Source organism: Haliotis rubra, unplaced genomic scaffold (assembly GCF_003918875.1).
Source record: "Haliotis rubra isolate DU_JTF1 unplaced genomic scaffold, ASM391887v1 Scf160, whole genome shotgun sequence".
NCBI classification, from domain to species: domain Eukaryota; kingdom Metazoa; phylum Mollusca; class Gastropoda; order Lepetellida; family Haliotidae; genus Haliotis; species Haliotis rubra.
This window is the reverse complement of record NW_025765559.1, coordinates 873,470-886,330: the sequence shown is the minus strand read 5'-3', so window position 1 is coordinate 886,330 and position 12,861 is coordinate 873,470. Positions and strand designations below refer to the sequence as shown.

At 45.3% G+C, this 12,861-nt stretch overlaps 1 protein-coding gene across 1 annotated transcript in view; it reads left to right on the top strand.

Moving 5' to 3' along the window:
* The window catches only part of LOC124271425 (BCAS3 microtubule associated cell migration factor-like), a 93,736-nt gene that overhangs the window by 40,265 nt on the left and 40,610 nt on the right, over positions 1-12,861 (top strand). The window contains exons 17-21 of the mRNA XM_046706578.1: positions 1,570-1,732; positions 3,571-3,668; positions 5,978-6,078; positions 6,446-6,636; positions 7,719-7,849. Coding sequence (XP_046562534.1) covers positions 1,570-1,732; positions 3,571-3,668; positions 5,978-6,078; positions 6,446-6,636; positions 7,719-7,849 — 684 coding nt within the window. The remainder of the gene's footprint in view (positions 1-1,569; positions 1,733-3,570; positions 3,669-5,977; positions 6,079-6,445; positions 6,637-7,718; positions 7,850-12,861) is intronic.

The following is a 12,861-nucleotide window of genomic DNA, read 5'->3' as shown; positions in this document are numbered from 1 at the left end:
CCCTGTACTTGTATAGGACATACTCGTACATGAAGAAGGGTCGCATCTCCACTTGATGCGCGCATCAAGAGATGGAGTTGCAATAGATAACTAATGGAATATTAGTATATCTAAATCCACACGAAAATGTCAGGAGAAGTTTCGGAAGAAATCTGACAAGTTGTGGTTCCCCCCAGACTCATCCGAGAGAAGTTGAAAGAACAGAATCTTCAACAGTGCTGTCATAAGTTCCCAAGGGGGGTAATACAGGACGTAAATCTACAACCAGTGAATCCAGAATGTGGCCTGACCCACCACTGTTTCTGACGGATTCTGCAAGCATAATTAGCATGAGTCAGGATAAGGAAAAATATGTAATTTTCTGACTAAATTATGATATTTTATACTTATCCTGACTCATGAGGTTAGCCCTCCCAACCTCCCCTCTTATGGCACTCTGGATTTCCCTGTAAATCCGGGTGTCGGGCATTCGTACGGAGAGAGTGACAAGGCATGGTCGGTCAGGTGACCAAAAGGGCGCCAAAGGGAGGAAGGGACGCTACTCTGGGTGAATGATTTTATGGCCGCTTTTTTAAAGGGAATGTCAAGGGATTTCAAGTGTTCCACTATCATTCGCAAGAGGAAGGAGACAAGCATAATTAGCATGAGTCAGGATAAGTATAAGATATCAATTTTAGTCAGAAAATTACTTTATATTTTCACAGTATAGAAAACGCTGATTTTTATTTTTATTATGGTGAAATATGACTTTTTGATGAAAAAAGACTTTTTATGATTTTCATATTACTTAATATGTCATACTCATTCGATAATAATATGGTTTAATGTTCTGATATTTTGAAGCAGTACTAAGTAAGGGTTACATATGCAGTTAAGGGGTATACTAAGTCTAAAGCATGCTCACTTTCAGCTGGTGATCTACAGATATTACTATAAAAAATGTGATCCTTTGTGAACTTTTATATTAGGGCTGGGACGATACACTATGTCATGATACGATACATATCGCGATATTTTACCTGCGATACGATACGTATCACGATACATACACCTTGAAAGAATGACACGGTATCAAGATGTAAAATTATTTATTTCAAGGTATTTGTGTTTAACAATACCACTATTGTAATAAACAAACAAGTAACTCCACCATACTTGCGTATTTTTCTCTAAATAAGTACTGTAACATGTTTAAGATAATATTGCCTTTAAAAAAAGTTTTGTATTGTTTTGTATCGATACACCAGTTGATGATACGATAGCTGTATCAAACTTAGATGTATCGTGATGCATCGATGCATCAGTGAATTGTCCCAGCCCTATTTTATATGGCACATTTTACACCTAGTTGGACACATCGGTTTTAAGTTTAACAATGTCTGAATGTGTTTGCCAGTAGTACGTATGGCTTGTGGTCTTATAAACAGTAAGGGAACTTCATTGTGATTACACGTGTATAGTGACATATTAATCTCACATGATTCTTAGAGTCTGGAAGTCTTTCAGTGTTGCTCATTGACTACCTCTATTGGAATATATACTTTTGATAAGCTACTGGTGTTTTTTCAGAGGGTACAAAGAAGCCAGCTGAGTCCCTGTTTGTTATGGGGCAGCATGGGAGTCTGATCGAGTACAGTCTAGAACCCCGGGCTCGGCCTGGAGGAGACAGGGTAGCAGACGACAGTCCTCTAGATCTGGGTGTGGCTGGCAGACTGCAGTGGTTGTTACAGAGGTGAATTAATTAGTTTCCCCATTTGATATTATACAAATATGTGTGTGAAAATTGACTGGTTCAGTTGTGGGGACAATGTGGATACCATGATGGTCTGGTTATGGGTTCAAATTGCTGGAGGGGCAGTGGGGTAGCCTGATGGTTAAACTGCTTGCTCGTCACGCTGAAGACCCAGGTTTGATTCCCCTCATGGGTACAATGTGTGAAGCCCATTTCTGGTGTCCCCCGCCGTGATATTGCGGGAATACTGATAAAAGCGCCGTAAAACCATACTCACTCACTCAAATTCCAAGATTCTCTAATGTTGATCCTTGTTCAGTCAGCACCATCTTAATGGCTAACTGAAGTAGTAAACATCTACAGTCTGTGCCACACTTTCCTCAACCTTTAGCTGACCTGTCACTGAGCGGGTCAAGATACAGAATAACAGATACCTAACAACCATATTCTTTAGTGTCACGTGCACTTCTATAATAGGGAAGCATGAGCTATAAAACTGGAAAAAATAAGGGAACCTCATAATAAATAATAACCTTTAAAATCAGATTATTTGGGACAACTTACGGTTAGTAAAACTAACCACCGATTTTGAAAATGAAAGGTAAGTTATCACAAATAAAAAATATATGTGTCTTTGAAAAAACAGAGCTACAGAATTCTGTGAGTTGGAGCGAATGAGTGTGGGAAAGTTGCCTAACCCTAACTCTAACCCTAACCATATTGGTTAAATTAACCCTAAAGAAGATAGTAGCAGTTATTACCCACGTGGTCAACGTATGGGTAGTTGCATACTATTCTTGTACGTCACACGAGTGTCGTATCACGTTGACCTGTGTCGTAACGACTTGACCTGAGATTCTAACGATTTGATTGGATAACCGATGACCTCTCAATTAGGTCACATTCTGATGTAACTATTCTTTCATTCATAACAAACACGTGAATTCATTCATTCTACAACTTAAATGCATTGTGGGAATGTAAGCATTGCGAATGTTGTCGTGTGGCTGTTTAATTGTGAGTTGAACTGAGACATTATATCCGTCGAAAAACAAACACAATGTTTCCACCAGTGATGTTAGCCGAATGAAGCAACTGCAAACCAAGAAACGGGGTGCTACGGAGTAGTTTACTGTAGGAGGCTGTACAAAGGCGATGACAACTGACATGCATCGTGACGTCGGTTACCAAGGCAGTGACGTCATTACAGTGTGACGTCATGCAAATATTGTACTACAGTACAAAACTCTTCCGCAACCTCTTTATGAAACCGGTTTTGGTTTGAAACCATAAAAATAAAAAAAATATGCTATTTTGTCAATTTAATGCATGTAAGACGGGTAATAAATAAAAATACCTGATTTAGGTTCATTATTATACAATTATAACGAATCTTCGTGATCTTCCTATGGTATCTGTCAGATACCATAGGAAGGACACTCGTTTCGTATAATTCGTATGTAATGAGAGCTCGTGTAGTATTCTCTATGTATTTAAGCGCTAAGAAAGTAAGAACACTAAGATAGAGAAGGACTAAAAACTCGAGTCAAGTGGTGCAGTTCTGAAGTTTTCAAAGATGGTGGAAGGTATCCGCTATTCTGTAATCTTACCCAAGATGGGCATGGCTCAAAGCTGCTTGCTTTATGGACATAAATGATGTAGAGATATATATTAATGCTGCAGAGACCTGTACTGAATGGAAAGGGATGTCAAATATAGAGGTGCAGCAGTAACACCACCCATCTTGTCATCATGCTTGGTGTGTTGGATAGGAATCAGTCCTGCATCAGTGTGTCAGCCATGTTTGAAAGGACTTATGAAGTTGTGTTTGTTTTCAGAACAAAAACATCGACAGAAGTGAAGCCCCAGCAGCCCAGCAATCCTCTTGTGGTGGCCAGTGAAGCTGTGGTCAGTCAGCAGCCCACCCTCTTCCCAGGTCAGTCCCTGTCTTGTGTTAATGTACATCCCATGTATAGCCCCACCCAGAGTGTGGTCAGTCAACAGCCCACCCTCTTCCCAGGTCAGCCCCTGTCTTGTGTTATCATATGCCCATGTATAGCCCCACCCACAGTGTGGTCAGTCAACAGCCCACCCTCTTCCCAGGTCAGTCCCTGTCTTGTGTTAACATATGCCCATGTATAGCCCCACCCACAGTGTGGTCAGTCAGCAGCCCACCCTCTTCCCAGGTCAGTCCCTGTCTTGTGTTAATGTACATCCCATGTATAGCCCCACCCACAGTGTGGTCAGTCAACAGCCCACCCTCTTCCCAGGTCAGTCCCTGTCTTGTGTTAACATACATCCCATGTATAGCCCCACCCACAGTGTGGTCAGTCAGCAGCCCACCCTCTTCCCAGGTCAGTCCCTGTCTTGTGTTAACATACATCCCATGTATAGCCCCACCCACAGTGTGGTCAGTCAACAGCCCACCCTCTTCCCAGGTCAGTCCCTGTCTTGTGTTAACATATACCCATGTATAGCCCCACCCACAGTGTGGTCAGTCAGCAGCCCACCCTCTTCCCAGGTCAGTCCCTGTCTTGTGTTAACATATGCCCATGTATAGCCCCACCCAGAGTGTGGTCAGTCAACAGCCCACCCTCTTCCCAGGTCAGTCCCTGTCTTGTGTTAACATATGCCCATGTATAGCCCCACCCACAGTGTGGTCAGTCAACAGCCCACCCTCTTCCCAGGTCAGTCCCTGTCTTGTGTTAACATATGCCCATGTATAGCCCCACCCACAGTGTGGTCAGTCAACAGCCCACCCTCTTCCCAGGTCAGTCCCTGTCTTGTGTTAACATATACCTATGTATAGCCCCACCCACAGTGTGGTCAGTCAGCAGCCTCTTCCCAGGTCAGTCCCTGTCTTGTGTTAACATACATCCCATGTATAGCCCCACCCACAGTGTGGTCAGTCAGCAGCCCACCCTCTTCCCAGGTCAGTCCCTGTCTTGTGTTAACATATACCCATGTATAGCCCCACCCACAGTGTGGTCAGTCAGCAGCCCACCCTCTTCCCAGGTCAGTCCCTGTCTTGTGTTAACATATACCCATGTATAGCCCCACCCACAGTGTGGTAAGTCAACAGCCCACCCTCTTCCCAGGTCAGTCCCTGTCTTGTGTTAACATATACCCATGTATAGCCCCACCCACAGTGTGGTCAGTCAGCAGCCCACCCTCTTCCCAGGTCAGTCCCTGTCTTGTGTTAACATATACCCATGTATAGCCCCACCCACAGTGTGGTAAGTCAACAGCCCACCCTCTTCCCAGGTCAGTCCCTGTCTTGTGTTAACATATACCCATGTATAGCCCCACCCACAGTGTGGTCAGTCAACAGCCCACCCTCTTCCCAGGTCAGTCCCTGTCTTGTGTTAATGTACATCCCATGTATAGCCCCACCCACAGTGTGGTCAGTCAACAGCCCACCCTCTTCCCAGGTCAGCCCCTGTCTTGTGTTAACATACATCCCATGTATAGCCCCACCCACAGTGTGGTCAGTCAGCAGCCCACCCTCTTCCCAGGTCAGTCCCTGTCTTGTGTTAATGTACATCCCATGTATAGCCCCACCCACAGTGTGGTCAGTCAACAGCCCACCCTCTTCCCAGGTCAGTCCCTGTCTTGTGTTAACATATACCCATGTATAGCCCCACCCACAGTGTGGTCAGTCAGCAGCCCACCCTCTTCCCAGGTCAGTCCCTGTCTTGTGTTAACATACATCCCATGTATAGCCCCACCACTCACCCATGACATGGCCTTCACACAGAGCAAACATATAGCCCCTCCACATCTATCAGTAACTTCCCCCATCTCTAAACACATGCTTATTATAGTTCATGTAATACAGCTTATCTTGGATAGCAAACTGCCTCCGTGGTGTAGTGGTTAGAGGGTCTGCCCAGAGAGTGGAAGGTCGCGGGTTCGATCCCTGGCTGTGTCATACCAAAAGACGTTAAAATATGGTACTTGTTGTTCCCTGTCTGGCGCCCGGCATTAATGGTCCAACAAGGACTGGTCGGCTCTGAGTCAGTATACTGTGTCTGAGTGGGGTATTCATGCTTCACTGCGGCATGGTATCTCAGTGGGCTAGCACTATAAAACCAGCTTCAGTCTAGGCTAGTACAAGCAGCCGCACATACACACACATGCACGTCGTCGTATGAGTGAAATATTCTTCAGTACGACGTTAAACCCCATTTCACCTCACCTCACCTCTTGGATAGCCCGTTTTACATAACCCTCTCTAATTGTCAGACATGTCTGAAATGGATCCAGTATCTCGCCATGACTCCAGAGACAGTCTCTCCTCTGATCACAGCACAAAGGATGACCTTGACGAACAATGGCTTTCCCAGGTACTCCTCATAAACCTATTGTAAACTGCTTTTGACCTTAATTAAAAACAAAACTTCTTATTCATTGAACATAGAGATGATGATGCTAAGAGAATTGAAAGTGCCTTTATTATGTTAGAAAATTTTCTTTCGGCTACTATTATATATAAGTTTGGGAACTGTATGTAATTCTTATCCTTGTGGGGGCGGTGGGGTAGCCTAGTGGTTAAAGCGTTGGCTCGTCACGCCGAAGACCCGGGTTCGATTCCCCACATGGGCACAATGTGTTAAGCCCATTTCTGGTGTCCCCCGCCGTGATATTGCTGGAATATTGCTAAAAGCGGCGTAAAACTAAACTCAGTCAGTCAGTCTTATCCTTGTACTACAGGTGGAAATCATCACCCATGTCGGGCCCCACAGGAGGTTGTGGATGGGCCCCCAGTTCTCCTTCAAGACCTACCAGAACACGACCACTCTGTCCTCGACGTCCTCTGCCCTCCTGTCCCAGAGTCCCGAGACACAGGCTCATGTGTCTGGGATGGACATAGCTGCAGACGAGTGTGATCTTGAAAGTCTCAAGTAAGTGTCTTGAGAGGAAATGATATTGAATTAGCTTTGGAAGCCTTCACAATAAAACCTGTGAATTGGTTAGAATTAGTCTTCAGCAACCCATGTTTGTTGTAAGAGGTGACTAGGGGATCGGGTGGTCAAGCTCGCTGACTTGGTTAACACATATCATCGTAGCCCAATTGCGTAGATTGATGCTCATGGTGTTGATCACTAGATTGTCTGGTCCAGACTCGATTATTTACAGACCGCTTCCATATAGCTGGAATATTGCTGAGTGTTGTGTAAAACTAAACTCACTCACTCACTCACTATACAATCAGTATGAATGTAGACAATATTAAGCTTAATTTTATTACTAGTAGATAATGATTAGAATCTGTTCTTTATAGCAGGATGGTGTCTTACATAAAGAACACGGGAATGTTTTTAAACTATTCTAACCACTAATTACACATGAACATTGAAAACAGAACTTGAAATGAAATATAATTGTATTGACTGAAAAATCATAAAGAAAATTTGTGCGAATGTTACATCTGCAGCAGAAACGTGGCACTTCACTAAGGATTTACAAAGATGGCTTCATAATCAGGGTTAACAAAGCCAGCATTATAATTAGGATGATAATGTGTGGGGGCGTGTGGTCCTGTGCACAGAGCTCAGGTCACGAATCAGTTGAAGTTAAGCAAGTTGAGCTTAGACAGTCCTTGGATTGGTGACTGTGTTTGGCAGCTTGACTCCTGAGAGTTTCTATGACTTCAGTCTGCCCCACAACGAAGCACATGTGATACATGTGGTCAAACCTTAGGCAAGTGAATTTGTTCAAAATTGCCTCTGTTCACCCAGCAGAAAATGGGTACCTGGTTGGATAAAGTCATGTGACTATAACCTTCTAGCGCCTCACAGGAAGCTTGGGTTATCTGGGGTAATAGTAATCAGATTCTGATTAAGCGCAGCGAGCAATCACTTGGTTTTTGGAGACTGTGCGCTATAGAAGATGACTTATTATTATTATTATGTTTATCAAAGGAAGCATTATTCTTGGGGTTTACAAATATGGCATTTTGACAAATGTTCACTGACTTTTCCAGAATCCATCAAGCCAGGTCTAGCCCTGTGGCCATCTCGATGACCAGGCCGGCCTACAGACGATCCTCCACCACGGACTACAGCCCATCTCCTGGCCGCACACACACTGCTGGGGCTCTCCTTATAGAAGCAGGTCAGTCTCACTCTTGTCTACCGTAACGGTGCAGTACCCAGGGATGGGGTTATAAGACTTGCTTGCTCTCGATTTTCACATCAAGTTTCTGACAGCATCTTTACAGTATGAAATTAATGTTGGTTGTTGTTTAAGGCTGCACTCAGCAGTATTCCAGCTATATGGCGGCGGTCTGTAAATAATTAATCAAGTCTAGACCAGACAATCCTGTGATCAACAACATGAGCATCGATGGCATGTGTCAAACAAGTCAGCGAGCCTGACCACTCGATCCCGTTGGTCGCCTCTTACGACAAGCATGGGCTACTGAAGATCAATTCTAACCTGGATCTTCACGGGTCCATGAAACGACTAAAACAGCAGGTACAAAGGGTGTGTGTGGGGGGTGGGGGGACAATACAACATGCATAGCAGTATGGTGATCCATCAGCAGATGTGATATCGTTCTTGCCCATGCTAGTTACATTAAAAGTCACCTGGGAACACAATGATATATTAATAACAAGATATAATCATCAAAGCTGCACACACACACATCCTCTTATCACAGGTACAAGTTACATGAATTAATAATATACATAATAGTAATCCATTGCAAGTTCAAGATAATGTGTGCACTCTACATTCTTATGCCATAGTATATTAATATATGTACTGCACAATACAATGTTGATCGAAGTAAATCCAAGGGAGCTAACTCGTGGACTTTGGTATTGACTGCACAAAAGATCATTCTTTTTCTGAAGGTGTCTTCCTTTAGGTACATATATGCATCTACTACTGCTGAAAATATCCTGTGTTAGTTGTAATAATAGTTTGATAAATAATATTGTTAAACTTGTAATGGAAATATTGTACCATTAAAAAAACACCCCTGAATTTCTATTTGTTATCTGATAACCCCACCACCCAGAGTTACCTCCCCTAAAGCTCATGTTTGGGTATATACCAGGAGCACCATCTCTTCCATCTCATCATTCCTTCTGCTGTCAGTCCTACAGTGAACACATGTGGAACCTCCCTGATGGATGATTAATCATGTAATGAGATGTAATTTGAAAAAGCAAATACTGTATGTGTATTGCCTTTTTATTGCATTCGCATTCTGAAGACAGTGCAGTTTAGTGCAGTTCTGAAGGAGGTTCCCCGGCTTATTGCTGTCGCTCTAGCTCAGGCTGCAATGCCGATGATGCAGCTGGATCTGGCTGAGTTCCACCTTCTCAGAACTCAGCTCCATGTTCTGCCATCTGAATGTAATCGACCCCTTGCTTTTGGGCTTCCTGAGTTGCGCGGTACCAGCTGGGGAAAGATAAACTTTTCTTGGATCCATCGGTGGACAATTACATTTTCACCTTGGTCACCCAGGGAGGTGCTTCAGCTGCCTTGCAGCAGCTCTGGCTGTTATGTAGGTTCATCCTTTTTCCCAGTCGGAGGCCCCTCTGAGGGCTGTACTGAAGATTCAAACATAATTTCAGAATGTTTGCCAGCAGATTTACATGGCAGTTCTGTTTACCTCTCCTTGCTTCAGAGGTCAGCCCTGTGGTCCTCATGTATCAGTTGACCGAGGCGCAGACACATAACACAGGACTGTTTGAGGTCCTCTGCATCACAAGTGATGTGTGCAGTATTGGGCATGTGCAGGCTCTGGCTGTCAGCTTCTCAGTACTTGACTGTCAACTTCTCAGTACTTGACTGTCAGCTTCTCAGTACTTGGCTGTCAGCTTCTCAGTACTTGGCTGTCAACTTCTCAGTACTTGGCTGTCAGCTTCTCAGTACTTGGCTGTCAGCTTCTCAGTACTTGGCTGTCAGCTTCTCAGTACTTGGCTGTCAGCTTCTCAGTACTTGGCTGTCAGCTTCTCAGTACTTGACTGTCAACTGCTCAGTACTTGGCTGTCAGCTTCTCAGTACCTGGCTGTGAGCTTCTCAGTACTTGACTGTGAGCTTCTCAGTACTTGACTGTCAGCTTCTCAGTACTTGACTGTCAGCTTCTCAGTACTTGACTGTCAGCTTCTCAGTACTTGACTGTCAACCTCTCAGTACTTGGCTGTCAAACTGCAGTACCCTGCTTTCCCTCCCATCTACCCTCTTTCCTGGGGTGCATCTGGGAAGCTGCAGATGCAGCTACCGCCTTCAAGGTTTCTTAGGCCTGGTTTATAGCAGCCACAGTGGAAGCAAGTTCCGTTCTCAAGGATCAGGCCACTCCTTGTGCCATACTGCCCGGAGAAGACAAAGGTTCTGCAAAAAAAATCCAAGACCTGCAATACAAGCCACAGAGCACGTGTCATAGGGTGAGGAAGACATGGGCTGTTATTCCACAAATTCAAGGCCCATACTCAACCCCGAAGTGTTGAACTGCATGATAGTGGTTTCATCCTTCAAAGAAGGACACACAATGTTCAGCCATTCACCTCAGTCAGCCTCAAAGATGTGTTCAAGTGCCAATACACCACTCATTCAAGAAATACCTTCTGTTTTCTTATGACAGGATTTGTTACCAATTTCAGATACTTCCTTTTGGCATATCCACTGCTCCTAGAGTACTTACCAATCTCGTGTTAGATTCACAACAGAGGAGGAGGGTCTTGTCACTCTCTCTCGCCTTACCATATCATCAAAGTACGGGAAATGGTGTCCTTTTTCCTCTCCTGTGACCAGGCCCTGGCTCGGATGCAGCTCTGTTTGCTGGGTTTCGTGGCAAAGATATGGTATGATGTGTTTGGTTTAGCAGGGCTCCAGATAAAGGCTGTATCGGCGTATGTACGGATAAAAGATATGCACGATACGATAGGTAATAATTTAGGAAACGTAGCAGATACGCGCCACAGCAATGGTGTATGGTCTTAGAATCATTTACGGAGGTATTTATCTGAAAACGTATTATCTTATTGTTTATTGCCCCATTTACACAATGTTGTGGTGCATATATGAAACGAAACACAAGATTACTTATACGCCAGTTAATTCCATTCAGTACTCTAAATGTACTCTTAAGTTATTTTTCCTTATCCTGACTCATGCTCTTTTGCTTGTCTTCTTCTTCTTGCGAACATAGTGGAACACTTGTATCTCCCTATTGAAGCTCCCTTCAATTGAAACATACGTAAAATCACTAATCACTACTCACCAAGAGTTGCCCCTCTTTGCTCCAACTGGCGGGAAAGACGGCGCCACTGTGCCCCACATGCTTCACTCTCTCCTTCTTCGCCCAGTGAGCAGGATGTGAGAGCGTCTGTGTCTCCCTACGGCACTATATCCTTTGATATTTCTTACTTAGTTACCTCTACAAGTCCCTTATAGAGGTTTAGCTAGTATCCTTCAACAATATGTTTTGATAATTATTCGTATTTACTGCTGTTTATTCGCGGTGTATGCCGTAATTGTTCAGTAGGCTACGTTCATGAAAATCTGTACGGTTTGCAAGTTACGTTTTTCTGCTGCTAATCCGCATTTAATATGCCCTAGTTGTACTGTACCATGTTCCTTCAGTTCACGTTGCAGTTATTGTAATAATTTATCTAATTCTGCTTTTAACAAATATTTACTTTGGTCTTGAGACGCGCAGCAGATAGGTCATGTTAGCTACATCCAGGCATGGATAATGCTACCAATCCCCTCAAGTCAACTGCTGTTGGACGACCCCCTCCCGTCTGGTGTTCCGCTGGAGTTTCCTTCGGAGGAGAGGCGTGGGACACAGTCCGCCGTCTCCAAGAAGCGTCCTGCATGACCAGACATCCCGTCGTCGCAGCCTAAGACTAAGAGGGCATCTACTTCTCAGCGCAGACTCCGCACCCCCAGGGCAGCGTCTACCACCAAGGGGAAACCAACGCAGACCGCACGAACTTTCTCGGCCGAGATTGTTCCCGCTGCAGAACAGGGCCTGTATGATGAGCAGCCGCTCATCATACCCGATGTTCATCACAAGAAACGACCGGTTTCAGCTACAGTGACGTCAGCGCAGATCCGCAATCAGCCCGATGTACCAACGCTGATGACTGACGAGTTTCCCATGGGTCCCGTTGCTACCAACGCAGATAGGGCAGCGCCTACATCTTCGCAGACCGTCCCGGGCGACCTGGTGCAACAACTAATGAAGTTGATGGAAGACCGCCATGGACTAGAGAAGAAACAACCAGCCCAGGGCCTGAGGGACCTCCCATCAACGTAGCGGCTGCTACCAAGTCACCACTGAGGGACCAGCCTGCACGAAGGAAGTCACAGCCTACCTCTGCGAAGGACCCAGACGATCAGCGTTCGCGAAAGCCTTCGCGAAGGACCTCTAGATCGTCACCTGCCTCGGACTCCGATGATCAACGCTCGCGCGCTTCACGGAGGATCCTCTCATCCCGGACTTAGATGAAGCTTCGCTGCTGGCCTTCGCTGGACAAGTCATCACTCCCCAGATGCGGACTCAGATGAAGCTTCGCGGAAGATCTTCGGCGGACACCAGTTACAGTCTCCAAGTCATCTTCGTACCGGAGGTCATCGAGGGATTCCCCAGGAGCTTCGCGGGCTATCATCATCGCTCACCTTCGCGCCGAAGGTCGCCTTTACAGATGCAGCTCGTCGGGCCGTTCTCCACGTCGATTGCCTCGCCGTTCTGCACGTCGATTTTCTCGTAGGTCTCCACGCAGACCGCCACGCAGGACACCCCGACGCTTGCCTCTCAAGTCTCCGCGCAGGTCTCCAAGAAGGTCTCCGGACAGGACTCCACCTCAGTCACCATCGGAAGAGTACCATCGGCCTCTAATCAGTGATCCTGTTACTGAAGATGATGGAGGCATCATATTCTCCGACATGGAAATCCATTACTGGATGGTCAACAACTTGGACTTGGCTTCACCTTCTAAGGACGATAATTCAGCTAACACCTATCTTATGAGGGAGGAAGACACAGACACGATCACCCTACCTCCGATTGATCCTATAGCAACGGTTCCACAGAGCCTGGATACAGCCTTCCAAACAGCCACTAAAAGCTCAGGTGCCGCACTTACCACAGTTCAACGCCAAGA